The 24,480-nt window shown below is 39.8% G+C and overlaps 1 protein-coding gene across 3 annotated transcripts in view; it reads right to left on the bottom strand.

Moving 5' to 3' along the window:
- Window positions 1–24,480, bottom strand: part of TENM1 (teneurin transmembrane protein 1) — a 774,784-nt gene that overhangs the window by 122,233 nt on the left and 628,071 nt on the right. For all 3 annotated transcript variants that reach the window (XM_078065077.1, XM_078065079.1, XM_078065078.1), the window contains 3 exons: window positions 16,268–16,387; window positions 10,392–10,653; window positions 7,861–8,128 (listed from right to left, as the gene is read on the bottom strand). In XM_078065077.1, coding sequence (XP_077921203.1) covers window positions 7,861–8,128; window positions 10,392–10,653; window positions 16,268–16,387 — 650 coding nt within the window. The remainder of the gene's footprint in view (window positions 1–7,860; window positions 8,129–10,391; window positions 10,654–16,267; window positions 16,388–24,480) is intronic.

The following is a 24,480-nucleotide window of genomic DNA, read 5'->3' as shown; positions in this document are numbered from 1 at the left end:
TGTTTCATTTGCTCTGAATTAAAGAGATAAGGATTGGAGGGAGGCCAGGCCTGGCCTTGAAGGAGAAGTACCCTGTATTCTGCTTGGCCAAAAACAGCACCCAGTTATGTTGTTGTCGTGATGTAATTATGAACAGCATCCCCTTTTATTCTCAAAAGTATCTTGGTTTGAATGATAAATTAGATGGTCACCCAATCTTAGAGAGATACCTGCATCCTGCTCTGGTATGGGTTGGGAGAGGGAACTGGAAGGCAAAACAATCATAAATGCTGACTTGGAAAATAGGACATATGATTTGGAAAATCATTTAAGTTTTCTGTCTCTTGACTATGTCATCTTACCAATGGCTTTCAAATTCTTATGCCTGAAAGTCATTTGTGACCCAGCATACACATAGGGAGACACACACACACACACACACACACACACACACGTGTAATTGAAGCCAAGTTTTCCAAAACAATGCTCTCCTAATAGCTTTACCTTCTGGTATTTTCTATTCTGTTCACTTTTGTTCTATGTCATTCCATTCCATTCCATTTTATTCCATTAAAAAAATACTGGTCGACCCACCAAACAGATTTCATAATCTACTAATGGGTGTGACCAGCAGTTTGAAATGGGCACGGACCATTGCTTACCAGGATATCAGGGTCATTTAAAAATCCTGGTAAGCTCCAGGCACTCTTACTTCTGGAGGTCCTATCTCACATCTTGTCAAACATATTAAAATGGATACAACCCACAACCCATACCCTGCATTAAACATATTTCATATGCAAGTGTGAAAATTGAGAAGCACTTGATAAGCTGACATAATGCTTCATTTTGTAGACATTTATTTAAACATTTATCAATGTTGATTTTCTGGTTTTCTTTTCATATTTCAGTGCCAATATACTTATTTTTCAGGTTGCAAACATTCTCACAGGTCCTTGAAAAACTCATATCCTTGGTGTTATGCCTATAAAGCTGAATGGATAAAATAGCCCCACTCTCAGTTAACGATTATGAATTCATGAGTGGAGAGAAATGATGAAAGATTATTATCTCTGCTAGCTTCTTTGACAGAAAGCCACTGGGGCGTTGAATTGGGTGCTCAGTAAGGTGGGTTGGTCAATTTAGCGAAGAGAGGCAGCAGGGAAAGGCATGCAGAACTCAGGACCTAGAGATCTGAGTTTGAATCCCCATTCTGTAGAGGGCTTTAGGCAAGTCACATGCTCTCTGAACCTCAGTTTCCCCCTCCGCAGAACGAAGATCATATACACCGCCCTATGCCTACCAGGCAGGAATGTTACAAGGATTAAAATGAGATAATGTACGTGAGAGTACTTTGCAAATTGTAAAGCACTACCCATTTATTATTAAAATATTCAGTGGCTGTGATTTTTGTGGTTGCCCAGCCTGCGCAGGTTTTACTGAAGGGAAATTTATGAACACTAAAGCATCATTCTCAAGGATGTTTTGTGTGCACAAAGCAACCGTAGCTTAGCACCTATTACTATTAATGTTCCCTTGTTTCTAACACAATTTAGACAGACTCTTATGCACTGTGAACCTTTAGGAAGTCTAGTTCTCTCTGCAACACCACTCTTTCTTGCCAAACTACTGTACTAAATAATTATGCAATTGTTGTTGCCAATAACCTTGAAAAAAATAGAATTATTTATAGCAGTGCTACTAAAGGCGATGGCTGATTTCCTGAACTTCTAGGACTCCAAACCGCTGTGATTTAATTTAATTAAAATGAAGACCGGGCAGAATGCATTATTACATATTGATAATGTATGCGGACCCAGGCGGACATAGGGAATTATTTCGACAAAATTCATATAATGGATGCAGATCAGAGCCCCTGAACAAGCCAGTTTGTCAAATTAAATAAGCCGTCTCTAGAATTTTAACAGCACTGTGAACTTAACAATAATGATTTTTTTTACATTGTTTTGCAAGTGGCAGAGTTGGGAAAGAAACTAAATAATATACAACGATTTCCAGACATCATACCTTATTTAGAGTTAGAGAATCAAGTGCTAGGGCCAAATTATTTCAAATGCACAGATGGAGTTTTTTTAGCAGGGGAGTCTTGTCTGTGTATCAGACAACAAAATCTTTAAGCCGGATGAACTAGTGATTCTGGGTTTTGTACCGCAACCCTGGGAGTGATTTTACTCTTCTTCTACTTGATCAATAGTGTACTTGGATTAATCAATCTTATCAGTTGCCATTGATACTTTGCCAAGGAAGTAGTTCACACTATCTCTGTTGATAATTTATTCACTCTGGTATTGTCCTTCCACTTGTGAAATCTGTTGCATTGCAAAAAAAAAAAAAAAAAAAAAAATGGTGGGATACTCTAGGATCTCAAGCACTCCTTTCTTACTGTGGCTGTCCCTCAACCCTCCATTCTTCTTTTGAGACACCCTAGCCCTTAGGGATGCCACCAATTCCCCACAGCTGAGCTATGTGGGAAACAAGAGTCCAACATTTCAAACTAAGTGGGCATTTCAATTTAGATATTCACCATTACTTCAAATTCAGCTTGTTTAAAGCTGATCTCCTTTCTCCATCACCCAGAAATGGGTGGGACAGAGGTTCATATTTAACTAGCCTGAAAAGGAAATAAGAGTGGGAGAACTTTCCAGCCAGAATTTGAACCCAAATCCTTGCTATAACTGGGACTGTAGGAATATTGGTCAAGGTTTGTTTCCTATTAAGGAGGTAAGAAGTCTGAAATGGGTCTCACTAAGCTAAAATCAAGGTGTCAGCAGGCTGCATTCCTTCCGGAGGTTCTAACGGAGAATCCATTTCCTTGCCTTTTCTGGCTTCTAGAGGCCACCAATATCCTTGTTTCTTGGCTCCCTTTCCCCATCTTCAAGGCCAGCAATATTTGACCCTGATGTGCCTTTTTTCTACAGTTATACCTTCCTCTAACTCTGACCTCCCCTTCTGACTCCATCTTCCACTTTTAAGGACACTTGTGATGACATCAGGCCCACCTGGATAATCCAGAATAATTGTCCCATCTCAAGGTCGGGTGATCAGCAACCTTAATTCCATTTGTAACCTTAATTCTCTTTTGCCATGTAAAAGAATACATTCACCGATTCCAGGGATGAACATTTTTGGGGAGTGGTGGTCATTATTCGGCCTGCCACAAGACTATACTAGGACCTCTGAATCTGAAGCAAACCTGAGAAGTGACATATATAACACCATTGTTAATATCTGGGGCAAAAGGTAGTCTGTTTCTTCTCACATTAGTTAAGCAATTATAAAATATGGGCAGGAGTACAACTAAATCTTTTCTTCCTTGTTTGTTCAGATTCAGTCATCTCTATTAAGGTATGAGCTCAGTGGCCACATCCTTGATCCCTTTGTCTCCACTATTTATTGTCTGTTGTGTTCATAAGGTGCTCACAATCCATCTGCAGGGAATTAGATTCTCCAACTTCATTCTAACACCTGCTCTAAAGTTTTACCACTGTCAAGAAATTCTCTTAGTCTCCATGTATACGGAAATGGAGACTAAGTAGTAAATAAAAAATCCCTTTAACCAAGATTATCAAGGACATTTCCTATAAGGTAAATAATCCATATTCCATTTTAGGCACTATGCTTGAAATTATTTTGGCTATTTTGTTTGAGATCTTTGCCAGTGTTCTTTCTCTACCCTAAAAAAATATTATGTCCTTTAAGGGCACATAAAATACCACGAGTAATACTTTTTTCCCTCTCTCTTTGGATATTTCTGGGTAGATCAATTTTCTTTTGTTTTTGTTACTGTTAATTAGCCTTAAAAATGAACTAACAACATATATTTTAGCACTTTAATTAAGGCCATTTTATAGTTAGAATGCTTCAGGAAGTTTTGATCAGGAATATGATTGTAAAAATAGAAAGTAAACCAATACCCATCGGCAAACAGTAGGAATGGAGGCTTCACCACTGATGTGTATACTAGAAAGTCTTTGCTTTTCTTTATGTTTTAGTTGTTTATTCAATAATCCATGGGCATATTAGAGGCTAAGTCATTAAGAGTGCTTAACTACAACAAAGAAGAAAATTTTATTTTTTTATGTTTTTTAGAGATTTTATTTATTTATTTGACAGAGAGAGAGACAGCCAGGGAGGGAACACAAGCAGGGGGAGTGGGAGAGGGAGAAGCAGGCTTCCTGCCGAGCAGAGAGCCTGATATGGGGCTCGATCCCAAGACCCTGGGATCATGACCTGAGCCGAAGGGAGATGCTTAATGACTGAGCCACCCAGGCGCCCCAAGAAGAAAATTTTAGAATCTTTAGCACTGGAGGTATTTAAAAGAAAGAGAAGTAACACATTTTATGCATAAAGTAAGGTTGGTAAAATGGTGCAGACACCATGGAAAGCAGTTTGGTGGTTTCTCCACAAGTCAAACACAGAATTACCATATGATCTAACAGTTCTATTCCTAGGTATATTCCCCCGAGAACTGAAAACAGATATTCAAAGAAATACTTGTATATGAATGTTCATAGCAGCACCACTCACGATATCCAAAAGGTGTAAAGCATCCCAAATGGCCATCAGTTGATGAATGAACAAACAAAATGTGGTATCCATGCAACAGAATATTCTTCAGTCCATTCCATAGAAAGGAATGAAACACTGATACATGCTTTGACATGGATGAGCTTTAGAAACATTATGCCAAGAGAAAGAAGCCAGATATGAAAGACTGCATATTGGATGATTCTATTTGTTTGAAATATTCAGAAGAGTTAGATCCATAAAGACAGAAAGGTGATTGGTGGTTGTCAGGGCCTGGAGGGGAGGGAGGAGTGGAGAGTGACTGCTAGCATGTGTGGGGTGCTACTTTGTGGGGTGATGCTGAGAATGTTCTGAAATTAGATATTGCTAATAGTTGTACAACACTGTGAAAATACTAAAAATCACTCAATTGCACACTTTAAACGGGTGAACTTTGTGGTATGTGAATTATATCTCAATAAAGCCACTATTTAAAAAAGTAAGGTTGAATTCCATTTATGTGAACCCTGGCAAGAAATGGCTGCTAGACATTGTCTTGGTCAGCTCTTCATGAGAGTACTGGGTAAACTGCTAAGTGTCACAACTTAAGAAAAAAGTAAAAACAAACAAGCAAGAAAGTCAATGAGCCAGCAGGGGTTCTGTGGAGGGTAATAAGGAATTGGAAAACAAAGCCCTATGGAGAAAAGTTAGAGGAATTTTGGGTTATCTTAGGGAAGCAAAGGCTTTAGGATAATATCCCGGAGAGAACATGAGGTTTGAGTGTGCACCAGTCAAGGTCCCAGCAGGAATCACACATCACACTCAAGTGTTCACGCAGAGAGTCAGATGAAGCGGCTATTTACAGCAGCACAAGCAGGGTGAAGGGAATCGACAAGGGCTGGTGACCCACTCAGGGACTGGCAACACTGAGAAGCCTCCTGGGTTCGCAGGGCCAAAGGGAGGGAATGATGATACAGACCAGAGAGCTTGGGGGTGTGGAGGAGGGGCTACCGGACAGGAGCCGCCATCTTCTAATGTAATTGTTGCCAGAACTGCAATGAGGCAGGGAAAGGGGTAAATACCCTGACCTCCTTCTCCTTCCACCCTGCAGTCCCCAGATGGTGCTACAGTGAACGAGTCCAGGCAATGAGGTCCCTAGAAGCCAGCCTCTCATAGCCCAGAGAAGGGCAGAGGAGAGAATGTGCATGTGCGTATGCGTTTGCGTGTGTGTGTGTGTGTGTGTGTGTGTGGCAAGGAGGGAAATGGAGAATAACTGAGTGCTTACCTGCTATACCTAGTTCCCTACTTAGAGAAGCTGAGACAACAAATTCCTGCGTAGGCTCCATGCTTTATACCTTTATACCTTGTGATCCCAATATTCTGGCCACCAGCAGAACTGCAAAAACACTACCAGTGCTGAACATCTGTTGAGTGCTTACCGTGTGTGAAGCACTTTACATTATTTACCTCATTTAATCCTCCTATTATAATAACCTATGAGTAGCATTCTCTTTATGATACCCATTTTATAGATGGAGAAACTGTGGCACCTGGAGATTAACTCATGGACCCAATATTTCATAGCTAGTAAGTAGACAAGTGATGATTTGACCCCATGGAGGGAGTCTGGCTCCAGAGTTGTTCTCTTAACCACTACACTCACTGAAATAGGGATCGAGCAGGAGTCCATAGGCTGGCCAACAACCTCGATGGTAGTTAGCCTAATGGTAGAGCTCTGCTTAGGGTGTTTACCCTATGGCTGACACAATCCGATGTTCTGAGAGGAATCTGGATGCACGGTACAGAGCAAGTCACCAGACTGTGGGGTTTGAAGAGCTGAGAGAAAGGGAGGGTAGTTAATAAGGGAGAAGGGATGAGTTCAGGCATCAGTGTAGCTGAGTCACCATGGAAGGTGGCAGTGGCCTCTGGCTGCAGAGGGGACAACTGGAACTGTTGCTAAGTTAACAGAGCAGACATTGGCTTCCTAGAACTACAATGTGTCTTCAGCAAGGCTGTAGTTTGCTGATGCCTTTTCCTGTTCTTTCTTACTTTCCCATGTCTTTACAATAACTCCTCACTAACTGAGGAAATCTGAACCACTCTATGTTTCTTGCCTTCTAATAAAGTCCAACCGAGATGAGTTAATTATTTAAATATATGAGATTCTCTTGGGTAAAGAAAAGTCACCAGTTTTTGTTTCCCCGCCCTCTATTAGTTATCCTCTGGAAAGAAAGGGAGGAAATTGACACACCAAAGTCTAAAAGATATATGTCAGTTATATGGGAGTTATTCCATGATAGACACTTCCAAGGGAGAATATGAAAACATCTCCTCTGGAGAACTTTAAAAATAGTCTTCTCCTCTGTCCAAGGGTGGTTTCCATGAGATAGTGCCTGAAGGCAGAAGAATCAATGGCTCCCAGCTGTGACTCCACACACTTGTGTCAGGTCCGTTAGGAAGTTTTCACTGTCTTCTACAGGGTGAGAGGGAAAAAAAGACATTGCTGTCCGTCTGTCTGTCTCTCTCTGAGCATCAGTATTAGATTGTTTACTGTCATTTTTTAAAGACAGAATACTCCCTTTTCTGATGTTAGATATCCCTCTCCTTGATGAAATTACGGTAGTGGTAGGTGAGTAGTAGATGGTAGCAGGTTTTTTTTTTTTTCCTTTCTCTTTAAGATATTCTTGCTCGGCAAAATAAAAAGCTGGCAAATCTGTTTCAGTCTAATTTTTTTAAATGTCATTTGTCTGACCGAATTAAATATCTGAGAACCATAGGCCCAAAGGACCTCCAAAGGTCCCTACTATCTCTAAGATTCTAGGTTTTAGAGTCTTGAAATAACAGAAAATCAAAGACTAGGAAGGTGCGATGATTTTTTTTTTTTTTTTTGCATTTAACCTACTGAAGTAACAAGTTAATGGAGTCTAACTATCTTAGACAGAAGAGATAATAAGTGGAGATGCCTATAAGTTAAAATTTTGTAGTTTCTAAGTGGAAATGACAGTCTAAATGTCAAACCCAAAAACATGGCCTAAAGAACGACACACCAAAGGTCACAGTTAGAAGGCAATATTCAGCTCTGGCGACAGTTACAAGTCAGACAGTGTGGGACGACACTGGTGTGCAGCCGTCTTGAGAGGAGAACTAAACTAGTTTTGAAGCAAAAATCTGTCAAAAGGGAACTCTGAATAGGTCCAAAGAGAGTGGTTTGAAAGAAAAAATGCCTTAGATCCTTTAAAGAAAAGAAAACCATAATGTTTTGGTACATAATTATTCCATATACAAATTAGTATGCAACTAGTATTTTCTGTTTGGTGAATATAATGCTATTTACATAGAATTAGTTCAACATACCCAAAGCCTCTGCCAGGCCCCAAACCTTCTGACCATAGATGTCAGTCTTGTTCCAAGCAAATGTGTAGATGAGATTAACTGCAGCAGGAAACCACTTCTGCGTGAGTCGCCCTTCCACAGCTACCGTGAGGTGTACTTTTATCATTCCCATAGGAATGGTCGAATGTGTCAGAAGAATCCGGAGGAGGGTTTTATACCCAGGGGTGCGGCTGCTCAGGTAACTCAGCCTCACGAAGCTGGAAGGAATGGGGATCTCTTCCTGTACAACCTGAAAGACAAAAAGCCAGATGGGCTCTATTGGTGGTCATGGGTAGAGGAGGACACTGCATGCTTTCTTGTCTTAGAGACACACCAAAGGAGAGAGGTTAAAGGGATCCTGTGGACGCCCAGGCAAGAATCTTGGTGAGGCTGTGTGGCCATAGGTTTTGAATTTTGCACTCAATCCGCATGGGGACAAGACATCCAACCAACCCTGAGGACTGAGCTCCTTTTTTCCCCTGCCAGGAAAGACTGTGAAAAGAACAGTTTTCGTTTTTCAACAGTGTTCCAAAAATTGCTTAGTAGGAGTTGGAAAAGATCACACTGTTGGATGTCAGGCCTTTCAGTGCTCTGGGCTCCACTGAGGGGTCTTTTTCTTATATATACATACACAAAATCTTGTTTGGTGTGTTAAGTCATATATCACAAAACCACTGCTGTAATCCTTATTCAGGCCAGGCTCTCTAGGAGGAAGGACTCCTAGAAACAGGCTCAGCAAAGTGATATTTTATGACAGAGATTATGGTTTCCCTAGAATTAATCTTTACTGATGCAATCAAACTTGTCTTCTTTGGACCTTGGGAATGATCTTGAGGGTCAATTTTTTAATCAAATTTTGCTTACATATTTCTCTGTGTTTCAATATACCAATAGCTGGGAATAAGTTTTTCCCAGTTGACACCTGTAGACTGAGAAGCAAATAACTCCCATTAACTCCTGTGCACATTTTATACTAAACGTTGGTCCCAGAATGAAACTACTACCACTTGGCTTCCTTAATTAATTGCTATTACTTATTTGTTTATTTGCAAAGATGGAGTTAAACCACCAAAAGTGGTCACTAAAACTGAATCTTGTGTTCCATGACTTTCAATTTTCAAAACTCAGCCGAAGAAAGAGCCTATTCAGTACTTTTAAGGTGACATGAATAGTGTGGATATTTTTGTGCCCTCACTCATTTTTAGCTCAGTACCTTGTCCCTTGTCCCTTTTCCAAACAAGTGCACGTAGTAGGACAGGTTGTTAGACACATGGTATCTCATATTATCCAGGATTTCTGGTGACACAAACTGCTTTTGTCTATTCTTTGCCTGATTTTCCTTCCTCTACATTAGCTAGTTGATACCCGAGCTGTCCAATGGCTTTGTCTCCTTAGGTGGTGGCAGAAGTACATTAGTGAAGGCCAGCGGGACACTTACCACCTTAGTATTTTATTTCCCTATGGAAATATGCACTGCTAGAGCAGTTTGAAAACTTCGGTGCTAAAATAAACCCGTACTTCCTAATGACAAGTATACAGAGACTGGTGTATCAGTTCAATGCACTCATTAGATATGGTCTTGTTTTTTCTTCCTTTCTAATGAAAACCAATGGAAAAGAGAGGAGGGGCAACTCGAACTCCTTTTCCAGCAGAGCACTATTTTTTTGTGAGTCTTTCACAGGTGGTATCCTCCGGGCATTGCTAACAGCTACTGGGAATGTTGTGATGGAAGAAAAACCAATTCAGTCTTGGAATGTCCATTTACTTCCTCTCGAGTATACTTCTTGAATTCTGAATTTGTGTGACTTGTGTCCATTTTGGTAGCTTCTGCATTTAACTATCATTAAAATGTTTCTATAATGTGATGAGGAAATTATACTATAGATGTTTGAATGGCTTAATATTGAAATGAAAATATTGAAGGCTCAATAAAGAAAAATTCTCAGGAACTATAAAATACCAAGGTTCAAAAATGTGTCTCCCTCTGACATATAAAGCTTGAACACTCAAAAGCAAAGCTTTAAACAAAACCCATACGCTTGAAAACTACCTTTGCCAAACACAGCTAGACAAGAGGCGTTGTCATGACGTCTAAGAACAATGACAATGGATACAAACTAGACAATGGAAGGAAACTAGATTTCTTAAGGAGCTTTAATTTCAGAACCACAGACGGTCCCACCTCATTGATTATACTGTTACCACTATTGAGCTAGCTAGCTAGCTTTGTTCTTTAGAGCACAGTGTTCATTAGGTCAAGGTTTGGGGCTTAATTCTCATGACAGCTAGTTCATCTTGCTTTGTTCTATGGCCATAGATAGCACCCTATAGCCCTGGCCAATCACTTTGCAAATGTGTGCCAGAGAGATTACATTTGAAGGCTTCTCTTGATAAATGAAGGGCAGCCCATTATGGGGCTGGCAGAAATACCAAGAAAAGGAATCCAGCCATTATACGCCATGGACCACTCCATGATACTCTGATTTTATACATCCAAAGGCCAATGTACCCACCTGCAGCTCAGGAACGATAGTTCCCCTCTCTGGACAGGAACCTCCAAATGATGTGAGTGGTGAAGGAAGCACAATAGGGTTTGGGCTGATAAAGTTGGAGATGTCGCAGGATGGTGGGTCTGATACAACTCTCTGCATGGTTACTTTCTCTACCACAATGAACTGATTCCAAGGTAACCAGAGTGTCCTCTTCTCAGACAGGAAAGGTGATCGGTCAAAAATTAAGATGACGGAAATACCGCCAACGGCTACGAGGTCAAAGCTGAGAAGGAAAAATATAAGACAGTTTCTACCAAATGAACAACCAAAATAAAGTTCAAGTTAAAAAAATAGGTAATTTTAGTGCACTTTCCTTCCTTTGGGACTCAACTCCATCCATTCGTATTTCTGTTTTATAAATTCCCTCTAGCTAAATATATGGATGATTTCTTTTCACTAGCCAGTAGACTCTTGAGAAAAAACTCCCCATCAGCCGTTGATATTCACCCTGAATTTGTAAACCAATTTTAATACTATCTTAAACAAAATCACTGCATGTATTTCTGCAAAGCCATATCTTATCACATAACATTCAGCAGTGTCTTTAATATAATACATTATTCATCCTCAAAAAAATTACTATAATGTAACTCAAGAAAAGTAAAGAGCCAAAAGGTTAACTATCTTGTTCGGAGTCACAAACATAGTGTCAGAAATCTGGTGGTGTCTTTGAGATGGCATTTGGAGAAAGATAGCAGCAGAGGAAAGCTGTTCAGTGAAATTTGCTTGAACAATACCATGCCTGAACCTCCACATCTGCCTGCCCACTTTGGCTCCTGATTCTACTTGAAGTCTACATTTAGGATTTCTGGTTCTGTCTAGAATGCCTCTTGGTTTCCTTTTGTAAGACAGCCTGTAATGGACCCTATCCATCTCCGCTGACAACACCTTCCATATCTCTGACAAAGCAAGACTACCTCTCCTGTAAGCCAATTCTGTCCATCACTTGATGTGGTATCTGACATTACTCTTGCATTGGAGCATAACAGACTCAGATTTCAGTTCATTCTGCACTAGATGATTCTACCTTACTTCTCTTGTAAGCATAATGATGTCTTTGAGATAATGTACTTGAAAGCATTCAAAAAGCATAAAACACTATGTAAAAGTAAGATAATGATAAATTATTACTATTATATCATAAAAATGGGTAAAGGGCAATATGATGCTCCTTAATATTCAGAGCAACTTAAATCCACAGGAGAGAGATGCAAGCAATTCCCTGCATTAAAAGAGATGTTTGTAAAACACTTATTAATGATAGAATGCCCTAATAGGGAATCAGACTTAATTATGGATATCTCACCACTCCCTTCATATGACATTTATTATATTTGTTATAATACTGCCAATCATGTCTTGTTGCAGAAATCTTCCAGATAAAGATAAATGGGCAGTAACAAAGGATGGCTAATACTGTGTTTTTATTGTTACTTTTTCAGTCAAGTGGCTGTAATGATAAGGCAGTTTCCAAAAAGAGAGTTTGAAGAACTACAATAGTTACAGAAAAAAATCTAGGTTTGAAATAAAAAAAAAAACCCAAATGGCTTATGATTTAAGGCAGGCTGAATTCATTATAATACAGAAGCAGTTTAAGGCAAGTATGGTGGGGAAAATCCTACACTACTTGTCAAGAGACCTTTCCTCTAGTTCACATTCTATGTTGATTTGCCTCCATGTCCTTGGGCAAGTCTGCTTTGCCCAAACCTTGGCTCTTGCCTCTTTAAAACTGAAGTGCTTATTTATTTGAAAACAAAAACAAATGCACACACACACACACAAATAAACTATCCAAACAAAAACACGTACCTGGGAATTATTCTCTACTTCTAGAAAGATTAAGCAGACAGGGCAGGCATCTTGTTTTGTAGAAAGAATGGGGTTTTGGCTTCATACACACCTGGGTTCGAATCCCAGCTCTGCCATGTTAACTTTGTGTCTTTGGGCTAGTTATTTAACCTCCATGAATTTCTGTTTTCTCATTAGTAAAATGGGGCTAATATGATCTATCACTCAGCTGCTACTGCTAATGAGTAAATAAGAGAGAGACTTAAGGGTCAAGGATTCAACAAATGTTAACTTTCTTCTCAAATCTGATCCTTGGCTTTATTACATTTACAGATGTATCTTCTTGTAGTCCAAATGAACTGTAGGCCAGCTTTTGATTATCTCCATAAGCAGATACTGATTTTTAAATTCTTCTGGGAACTTCCCCTAGGTTTCCTGTGATGGTTTACTTTTATCTGTCAATGTGGTGGGGCTATAGTACCCAGTTATTCAGACACTAATCCAGGTGTTGCTGTGGAGGCATTCTGTAGATGTGGTTAATATCTACACTTAGTTGACCTTAAGTAAAGGAGATTACCCTTGATAATGTGGGAGGGCCTCATGCAATTAGTTGAAAGACCGTAAGAGCAAAACTGAAGTTTCTCTGAGGAAGAAGGAATTCTGTTTCAAGACTGCAGAGGTAGCGTCAACTCCTTCCCAAGGGACTGCAGTTTACCAGTCTCTACAGGTTTGAACTTGCCAACCCCACAATCACATAAGCCAGTTCTTGAAATCTCTCTTTCTCTCTCTCGTGTATACATTTATACGTATGTATGTACACACATATACACACACAGGTTCTGTTTCTCTGGAGAAACCTGATTTTCTCCTCTTCCCATCTAGCTGGTATATACAGTAAACACAGTCAGACTGACTCATTAATTGCCACAGAGGTGGAAGGTGGCTCTGTGGTCAAAATTCCATCTAATCATTCCAATGCCAAATTGCATGTTCCCTGGATCATTAATTCTTTGGGATTTTCCCCACCACAAATGATCTCCATTGGCATGGGTCATTAAGAACAGTTTATCAAGTCATATGATAGTGAGTACAAAAGACCCAAGGGAGAGGACCTATTTGTCTGGAGACTTGTCAATCCATAATAAGTCAGACCAGTCCTAACCATAGATGGAAGACTACTGAGGCCAATGCAAAATGCTTATTTCTGCCTTACGGTATCCATAAATCCACAAACTCTTGATTTGAGGGGAATCAGAAGGAATTCCCTGTTTCATTTTCTAAAGTCTTCCAAACAAATTTCCTGAGACCTTTAATGCTTCTCAAGAATCTTCTAAGAAGGTCAGCACTTCACCTGTTGTGCTTATCACTAGCTGAACTATAATATAAAAAGTTCTCTTTCAAAACCTTCCTGAGCACCTGTTATATAATCTAAGTTGAAGGTGGCTAATCATAGAAGATATGAGCCAGATTACTTGGGTTCAAATTCTGGGCTCGACCCTTATTAGCTGTGTTAATTTGGATACGTTTTCTCACTTGCCAAATGGGGAAGATGATAACAATGCTTCCTATCTCATAAAGCTGTTGTGAGGATGACACAGACCAACACTTATGAAAATGCCTGGCATACAGTGGATACTCATACATATTCATTTTCCTTTAGAATTGCATTTTTCTTCTATTCTGCTACTTTGGCCTCTCCCAATCTGCATGTCTCATGTCTTCTTACTTTTAGAGGGCTCCTTCTTCCACTGCCATCCTTCCTCCTGCTTTTTATACATCACTTTGGTCCCATGACCTAGACTTTTCTTGGTTCTCTAGGGAAAGTTGTCAATTAACTTGTGCAAATGGATGATAATGGGGGTAATTAGTTCTACATCCCATACAACATATTTGCATTTAACTGGGACTTTTAGAGTCAACAGCTTGACCCAAAGCAGTGATGCCATTGGTGGGAACTACAGGCAAGGGGGGCAGACAGGTTGGACTGAAATTTGGAGACAGAGGGCCCCTTACAGCATCTTACCTATCACACTCTGTCTACTGGGTATTTAAATGCTAATCTCAGCCTTTCTAGAATCCTTTTGCTCTCAGGTATAGTTTCCTTATGATACTCTGCTTTTGAAATGTACTTACTCAGTCTGAGGGAGCAAGAAGCAGAGACATATAAATGGAAACTCCCATCACACTGTCACTTTATGTCCAGGACATGACAGTGGGACAGTATGCTTGGCGTTTGGGGCACAGATTTTGAATGCTTACACCCTTTGTGGAGCATGAGGGGAGAGTTATTGCCAGAGGGGATTCTGGCTTTCTTTGTCATCTACATAAACCGAGTTCTCACAGAGAGCTCAGCAGACGAGGGTCTTGGCATTTTACTTAAAACAAAAAACACAAAAATGACGACAAAAATTGTTCCTCTTTAATGTTTTCGGTAAACTGGAAATTGAAATTTTTAGATTTTTTAGGCCTTGTTTCTTTTAAGCTCCTTTGTAAATATCAAATAATTCACTGAAACCTTTCTACACATGCTAAAAATTCCCTAAAGGCCCATGAGTTCTCCAAGAGAGGTCAGATGTCTCTGAGGGCATATTCAGTTTAAAGAAATAATCCATTTCTCAATTTCTGGCACATGGTTGAACATGCTGGCAAGGGAGAGGCCACTTCTGTGTACCAGTTACTGGTGAGGGAACTACCAAAATTTTATCATTCAATCTAACTGGGAGAAAGGTCCTTTTGAATTAGTAGAGAGCTCCGATTATGGACTATTTGAAAGGAAATGTACTTTTTATTGCATATATACATATATATGCAATGGATGTGTGTGTGTGTGTGTGTGTGTGTGTATTCAGACTATCTGTACCCAGACTAGTTTTGCTGAGTTTGTTCTAATAAATAGATGGCTAGTTAAGAATTAGCAATATAATTTACATACAAATCATTCATAGGATTTACCGAAGTCTTAGAAATGGTTTGTTTTTCTTAAGTATGTTAAAACTTTTCCTTATTAGCTTCTTTAACTAATTTTTATAAGCATTTTCTTGACGGGCAGTTGAAAAAATAAATTCAGCATAGCCCAGGTTGAACAATTAACAATTCTGAAGAGGTTAGGATTAATAAGGTTTGATTGTAGGTTCTTGAAATAAGATGGTCTCTCACACTGTGATAAAGTTCCAAGCCAACATCTCTTTATGTGACTCCTGAAGCAGCTTGTCATGAGTAGTTCATTTTAAGGGTAGCCATCTGGAGACTAGGGCACCTCAAGGCCATTATTACAATGCTCCTGAGAGTCATAAATAGGTATACCCTTAAGCTGGACACATGGGCCTATTGACTCAAATACTCTGAACAAAAGTCTATCTAAATGATAGACAAAATGTCTACCTAAATGAGAAACAGAAATGTTTTTGTGAGCAAATCCTTTTCTGGGATGAAAAGATTTTACTTAGTGGTCTTGCTTCTCGGGTCTCAGAGAACCTGAGAAGCCCTTACAGAGTAGCCTGGTGGTTGGTGTTGAGGTTAAATCACTACAGTTATATAGACACTGAAGGGAATTGGTTAGGCTGACCATGCTTGTCAATCAGTTGCAGCCATTAGTAAAATAGGCCATCTGGGGAGGACACATTAAAAATAAATATCTTAATGAGGCTGAATTTTGTGCTTTTGGAAGAAACCTTTTGGACATCTTCATTTCTGAAACATTTTGAGGCTGCCATGGAAGAACAGCCTAAGTGCTCCATGGCTCCCTCTTTTTGACCTGCATCATCACACTGAATTTTGAAGCCAGATTGATAAATGGAATTGGATGAAGGCTAGGAAACTTTCCACATGGCCAGGGCCTCGAGAAGACTTGAGTAATAGTGCATGGTTAGAAGAGAAATTTGGTTTGATTTAGTTGGGGAACAGAGGAAATAAATATCACCAATGACTTTTCAAAATACAGCTAGAAGGAAGATGGGCTTACAAAGACTGTATCATCTAAGCCCTGGTTTGACTCATAGCTAGAAGTCAGTATTTGGCCCCCACAACGATTAGAAGCAATACTGACGTACCTTCCATCTTGCCGGCTGATGGTAAACCCATAATCACTGTGGTGCAAGAAACTAACATTCACCCCTACTAGAGGGGTTCCATCTACGGCCACCACTTGGCCTCGAATCACACAAGCACGCCTGCAACACAAGATCAAAGGCAAATATAAAAGCATGTTGAAACTGGATTCCAGAAGCCAAGATGGAGACACTTTGGAAAACACAGTCAAGTATAACAAAGAAAACAATAATTTCACCAACCCAGTAGTAACTACTAATAACATTTTGAGGATGGCATGTATATCTTTTTTACCCATCAAAATTGGGATTATACTCAGTACAGATCTGCATCCTCATATTTTTAACAGTATATAATTAACATTGTCCAATGTAATCAGAAATTCCTTTGTGATTATACAATATAACCTTCAAACAGCATTCCTTAATTTTAATCCATTCCTTATTTTAGGACATTTCATAGTTTCTTAACTTTTCCAGCATTGAATATCTTATTATTTCCTTGGGAGACAGTCCTAGTTGTGGAAAAATATTTTTCTCTTATTAAAATTAAAATTCATTACATTAGTTAATACATAAATATATAGTACATATGACTAAAGTCTCTGCTCACCACCTCCCTCTCCCAGTTGTTGGGTCTTCTCCTCAGAGGTAATCAGCAACATCATTTTGTTGTGTGCATTTTCTATGCATTTACATACATAGGTGTGAACATTTTTAAGGCTCTTAATACATATTGCCAAATTGCCTTTTCTGGAAAAACAATTTTTTTAAAAAAGCAGACTTATTTGGATAAATTTTAAGAGTTAATCTGCAAGAGACATGGTCCTTGGCTATAGTATTCTATTTCTCTTGCCTAATTGAAATAAAATATTTCAGGTGATTTTCCCTTTAAACAAAGGAGTTTCACCCTTGCCAAAAAATGGGATTCTATTAAACTAGCCCCTAAACAGGGCTGTCTCCCAGACATAGTCCACTAAAATGTGTATACTTTCAGCTCTAAGCCTAACCAAGTTGTAACAAATTTCAGGAGCTTGACAGTTAAGAAGAGGGCCCAGAAGCAAATTCCGGTCAAAGATTTTTCACTGGTCTGCCATTATTAGGGGCAGCAGGGGTTGGGGGTGAGTTTTTTAACCACTTGGGGAGGGGGGAGTCCAATCCTCGTTTTGGCAGCCCTAAGCTCAAGAATGTTTATTTTACACCTGGAGCTGGTAGTGTTGAGGAAGGTTGAGCAAGTTCAGTGATTTTTTTTTTTTCCTAGTGAGTTAATGTCATTTTTTCACCAAGTGGGATTTAGTAGATCCAGGGAATCTTAATCTTGGATTAAAGAGGCCCATGTTATTTGGGAAAACATGACTTTCCAAAGTAACCATGATAATTCCACCCTAGCATGATAACTTCTTCAAACAGAATTAGCAAGTTGAGGCAACGTATCTAAAGGCTCATGGCTACAAAGATCATTTGAGAGAGAGAGAAAAAAATTGAAAAAAATCAAAAGACAGGTACCAGCCAAAGTTTGTTTTATATGTTATAGCCAATAAACTCTCCACTAAGTTCTATCACACACAGAGGAATTGGATGTAAGTTTTGCTAATAGGATTTATCCTGCGTTACCTAAGGCTTTCCCCCAAAACAAACTACAAGCCATTAAGTACTATCCAAAAGTAAGCTAGTATAACTATTGCTATTGTTGTATTGAGCTCCCAGACCAACATCCCTAATTTTGACATAGATTAGTGGCTTTCTTCTTTCCAATGAGCTGTACATTTTATGAGTTCTGTAAATTATGGTTCCAAATGGTATGCAAATTGGCATATTGGCACTTGCTTTACCTTGTCTGATTCTCCCAGTCTCTTTTGGGGAGATTTTGAAAGTTTGAGATTTTGAAATCCCATTTGTTCTAATAGAGAAGACATTTATTTGAAAGTCAATGAGTTCTCGATTTTGAACTAATCCTGACAGATCTGGTCCCAGGTTCTAAGTCCAATGTAACAAGAAATGAAAATGAAAGGATGTCTCTAGTTTTATACATAACCTTTTGAAGGTCTTTATAAAACAAAATTTGACAAGCAAGGTATAGACAAAGTAGAAGCAAGCTGAGAAAATCTCCTGCAAACTATTTAGTAGTTGGAGCTAGAAGGGCTGAGAAGAGGCACAGGAAAATCAGTTAAACATGGCTTCCTGGGCCCTCAGAGCTGACTGCTTTCTGTGGGGGCATGGGGTAACTCCACAAACTTACCAAGGCTCTACCAGTTAACAAGGTGGCCTTTGCAACAATAAAGCCTAGCTAGGTGGTCGCTGATTCCCTTTTGGCAAGACAATTCCACACTTAACTCATTTTATTTGTTCATATTACCCTAGACATTGTATCTTCCCACAGCTATACTAGGCTCAATTATTTTTGTTTTTATTTTGTCAAGCCTAGTTGGCATTATTTGCTCATATTTTATGACAGACACAGACCTGTCTCTTCTCTTTGCTGCTCTTTTATTTTCTATACAGTTTATATTTATGAAGGATCCAGGCTAGTGAGTGAAAGTCTCATAAAAGTCATCATTATTCTGTGCATTTCTCTTGTATTCCTCTCCTTCTTCATTCTGTATCTCATTCTGAGTAGACTTGTCTTTTGACTCTTCTGCTCTTTAATATTCCTCATATTTTATGAAGCACACAGATTTGTGTGGTAACGACTCATCAAAGTCATCATTATTCAAGACATTGTCTACCTGTTCTTCTTCTTACTCATTTCACTCTTCATCATTCATAAATAATGCGCAGACTTGTCTTTCAACTACCCTATTTTTTGTTTCTCATATTTTATGATGCACACCAACTTATAGCATATGATAAAGCCCCATAAAACTTATTATTCTACATTTATCAGCATTGAGCTCTCTTTGTAATGTATTAGGCCTTAAATGTTCTAAGATTCCCTGTATCTTGCTGCATTTGCTCCCATTATTTACACACTCCATGTCATCTATTTTTCACAAGAATAACTCTCAGCTCCTTTCATTCCTGGATTACTAGTACTTACTGTAATCTTTGACCAACATCAGTCATCCTGTGTCAGTGGAAGTTGTCTAAATTTCAGGACAGTATTAAAGTATTCTTTTTTAATTTGCAGTAATCTTGATTGGCACTGCTTGCAGAAATCTAGGGAAAACATCTTCCCAGGCAAACTCTCCACTTCAGAAAGAAAGCTCTTGAGTCTACTTGCTTCCCCCAGGCTATTCTTGCTCCAGATGGCCCTTAGGGAGCCTTCATATATACTCCTGTAAGTATGGTGTACTGTGCCACTTTGCTTAGCTCAACTGCTATTTTGTGCACTCCTGGCTTCTGAATTCAATTATGGTAGCCTTGTATCTACTTTATTTTTCCTGAGTCACACGGCCACCGAAATGTAGTCTCTCCCCCCCCTTTACATCGTCTGTTCGGATTGTGCTTCTCATATCCAAGGTAGCCTGTATAATTCATATTTTTCCTAGCTTAGGTCCTTGTTGAAGCAGTGAGCTGAATATGGCGGGGGTCTGTCTTTGGTAGTGCCACAATCCTACATTCTGTGCTTTTCATCATTCCCGTTGTGATGCCTCCCCGTTTCCTCACCCAGAGAGTCTCCGGAGTCTCCAAATCACCACCTAAAGGAAGTATTCATACCTGGCCTGTCCTTGGCCCATCTTGGGGAAACATCTCGAATTCTTAAATTTTTTGCCACATCAAACTACCCTCAACCTGAGTCCTAATCCTTCAAGGACCTGTCTTTTTCCGAAACTTTTTCCCATTAAGTATACAGAACTCTTCTGAGTCTTCCAAACGAGCTAACAGAGGCTACTCTCTGGATGGTCATAAAGCTGGCCTGCGCATGTGTGCGCCCAGTGTGACTGTCTTGGGTGTTGGTTGTGTGTGTGTGTGTTCGTGTACTCTCAATGGCAGGTACTGTATGCTTTCTATCTTTGCTTGGGGCTCGAGAGTGAGCCCAAGCCCCTTTGATTCACAGACATGGCTGGGATGCTTTCCTTCCTTGAATCTTTAAAAACAAGAACCTCTCCCTGCTGTTCTGGGTTAGAGCAAGATAACTTGAACTCAGACAGACATGACCAACGTGACTTTAGAAACGCGTATGGGGATAGATCACCACTCACAAGTGTCTCTTTTCCCATTCTCTGGAGAATACAGCCTGCCAAGCTGTCTACTTCCTGTCACTATGCTGAAGCAGCAACCCCAAAGGAACTGCTTCTCCCTTTAACTAAATGCTGAATCCTGTAGGTGTTTGGAGCTTGGTCTGAAGAGCAGGGCATCCTGGGAAATGCAAGTCAGAATACACTTTACCCAGAGCCTTATTTAACTAACAAGCTGCTTGTTAGACCGTTCTGATGCAAAAGGTCTAATTCATTCTGTATTTGTTATTTTCATGGCATAGTCTAATTATCCCTAGCCTCCAATAAACTCTTGGTTCCATTCGCCTCTTTTCTTATTTGTTGCCTTTTGTCTCCAGTGTCAAATTTCCAATATTCATTCAACACCTCAGGCAAAAACATTAACCTCAAGCACAAGAGTTGGTTTGAAAAACAACACTGAAAACCAAATTGCTGAAAGAAGATGTAATTTACTGCATTGTGTTTCTGATTAAAATCTTTCGCAAGGAAAATGAGGCCCGGGGTGGGGAAGTTACAACTCTTTGCTTTTGTTGTTAACAGGAGCATAAGCATCCGTTGAAGGGTAACATTCAAAATCAAGGTCCTGGTCAGCAGGGGATCTAGCAGCAGTTGGGCAGGTTAGGTTGTTTTCTCCATAGGAACAGATGAAATCCTTTCCAGAGCTGACAGCTCTGGTCAAGAGATAGCATTGAGAAGGACTGGGCTGCGAGAAGCCACGAGAATGCTCTGTTCACTAGTGCTGGAATCCTGCCCTGTAAATTCCTCCAGGAGTTCTTATTTGGTTCAAGTCTCCAAGGGACAGAAACCTGCTGCACATAGGTGTGGTTCAATGGTTCTCCTGACATCTCTGCAGGCTTATTAGACTGTAAAGTTCCACAGCTGTAGATGGTATCACTTGGGCTAAAGCAGCTCATCCGCTGCCATCATGCAATGAATAAAGGAGCTTCTCTTTATAAAGGAGTGTCATCTGGGGACTGTGATCCTGGTCCTCAGTCCTTCCTGGTAATCTTTCTTGCATACAGATCAGTGGTTCTCAAACTTGATCACACACCAGAATCACCTGGAGCGCTCGGTGAAACAGTGGGCTGCCCTGCCCCGGGGTTTCTGATTCACAGGTCTGGAATGGGGCCCCAAGAATGTGCATTCCTAGCAAGTTCCCAGGGGATGCTGATGCTGCCAGTCTAAAGACCAAACTTTGAGAACCACTGTTTTAGTGAAAGCAAGACCAGAACATGGTCAGCCAGTTAAGAGGTATGAACTCCCCAAGAGGGACGCATGGGACATAAACTGCACAAAGGCAGGCAAGTCACTAACTGGTTCACAATTGCGCGGTTATGAAATAAATCCGTGAGGCATGAATTTGTAACTCCTCCACATAAACCTCTGGAAAAGAGTCTGCCAAATTGTAGTTTGGGGAGTCAGGTTGAAACTGTCATGACAAAGTGGAGGTTGGACGACAAGATGAACTGTAGGGTCCCTTCCAAATCCCGAGATTATAAAATGAAACAATGTTTTAACCTGATATCTGTCTCAAATAAGTGTCAATTTTTCCTCCATCCTTATTATTCTCCTTAGACAGTGCTCGGATGCATGTTATCACACTTGTTCTAGCCTGTCTTGGATGGGAGTTGTATATGTGTCTGTCTTTTCTATTAGATTGTCTACTCCAGGGCAAAGACTGTGATTTTCCTCTCTGTGTCCTTCCCAGTGCCCGGTGTACATGGCGCCTGCTTGAGAAAGCTATACAGAATTCCAACTCAAATATTTTTATATGAAGATATAAGATACTTGCAACCTACCCTCACGACACTGCTTCAAAGGTTTCAGAGGCGACTTTGAGGTTCCTGCACGACAGATGTCTTACAGTTCATTTATTAGAAGCCAGCATTCTGGATTGTGCATTGTGACTTTCTCATCATGAGAGTTTTGTTTGATAATTGACTACTTCAGGTAATTAAATAGTACCCCTGTGTTTGGGAAGAATGAATGAATAGTCCTCCTCAAATGCTTAATTTATGAACACTAGCCCCATTATTCCTTTATATATTACCATATAATTATGATGTGGTATTTCATAATTTAAATACGTTTGAGGGTTTCTAATATTCAGCTATTTGGGGGGTTTCCACACAACACATTCTGGGTTTTTGATATATGTTAGCTAAGCTGGTACAGCACCACGAAAACATTTAATGTTATAGCATAAACCCGTTTTCATGTTCTGAAAGTGCGAATGCTGTGAATGTTCATATGCAAACCCAATAAAATCTCATTAGTTTTTACTTAAATAGAGCAGGTTGATTTAATCCCACTCAGTTGGTCACTAGCCCAAATAAATAATACCTACTAAATGGGTAACATTAAAAGCAGCTGGAAGCATTACCCATCAACATTCTAGGACTCTGGGAAAGGTGGTGCTATTGAAAATGCAGATAGCTTTTTAAGCAGAATTATTTTCCTCATGGCTAGTGATGTTTCAAGTAAAACAAAATGGGGGCACTCACCCTGAGGACGGTGGCTATTTTCCCATCTGCCCTGGTAATTGCTTGTCAAAAGCAGGCTTGCTTTGGATGCCTGAGATCCCCAAGGTAATGGGAAAAAGATCAAGTGTTTTGAAGCAATAAGAAAACTGAGGACACAGTCACATTTTCAGGACCGCGTAAGTGCCAGGTTGTTTCATTTAGACGCATGATTATTTTTGTCCGGAATTTGAATCCTGAAATATTTGTCCTGTAAGCCCTTGCAACTCTCAAACAGTCCCAAGTTTGTTTTTATTTGGTTTGGTTCGGTTTGGGTTTTTTTTTTTTTTTTTTTTTTTTGGGGGGGACTGTTTTACACGTTACTCAAATGGTTTCTTTGTAACCAGCTCCATGGGGTTTTATTAACCTCATTAACCTTTCCTGTCACTTCTCTGTGAAGCTGCCCTTCAAATAATGGCTAGTCATTAAATATAGGGGAAGTCTGTCTAGTTGGCTATAGCCTGGCCGGGGATTACTCTCCCTTCCACAGAGGAAAACTTGGGGCCTAGCTCCACCCACAGCAGTTCGAGGTCTGGCTCGCTAGTCGCCCGTGGTGACTTTTCCCTGTCCTAGTTTCAGCCACCTCACAAAGGTGCCATGACAATAAAATAGCCCAGTAAAATGATTGTCTTTTGAATTGTATCTTTCTAATTACATTCTCTTATGTACCCTGGTATTTATTAAATATATATAATGTATACAAATATATAGACAAATTTGTATCAATAAAATATTCATGAAGCACTTATTATGGGTCAGGTACTACGCTGAGCACTTTTCTTATTTCATTTAATATCGATATTACCCTGGGTAGGTACAACTATTAGCCCTGTTTTAAAAATAAGGAAACAGATCCAGAGAGGTTAAAACACACACACACACACACACACACACACACACACACACACTCAAAACTTGCTCAAGATAACACAGCTAGAAAGTGGTGGAGGCCCTTTGACCTGGATTCTAAGGGGCCTGAGCTATACCGCAGATCTTTCTTAAAATGCGGCTACAAAGGAAAAGAAAGTTGGAGCTCACCTACAAGGAAGGTGCTTTTGTTATCCATAGGACATCAGTTCCTGTGGACACTGACGAACTGCTGAGTACTTTCTATGTGCAGGGTGTGCAGTGGAGATGAGCCAACCCCTGTCATTCACTCCTCCCCAAACTTGCATTTACTCTGCCCTCTCTCGGGACAAATTGAGATGATAGAACCGGCTAGAGACACAGCAAGCAAATATTATGGCTAAGAAGTAAGTAATAAGGATTTGAGCCTCTTGAGTTTCTTAATGGAGCAGTAAGATGGATAAAATATTAGAAAATACCTATCCATACTGAGATAAGCTGTAGATTGACAGCTCCTGGTATCACTGATCACAGTTATTAAGCATCTCAGAGCATGTGAGTTTCAAAATACCACAAATAATCAACTGAACAGCCTTTTGAAGATCTGTGCTCTGATTTCTTTTTATTCTTGGTTGCCCAAGAATAATCGCAAGGAAGTGAAAATCACACGTTCTTTCTTTTTGGTACCTTTAGG

Source organism: Halichoerus grypus, chromosome X, assembly GCF_964656455.1.
Source record: "Halichoerus grypus chromosome X, mHalGry1.hap1.1, whole genome shotgun sequence".
In the NCBI taxonomy this organism is placed as follows: domain Eukaryota; kingdom Metazoa; phylum Chordata; class Mammalia; order Carnivora; family Phocidae; genus Halichoerus; species Halichoerus grypus.
Note: the sequence above shows the minus strand (reverse complement) of the source record. Positions and strands in the feature narration are given on the sequence as shown.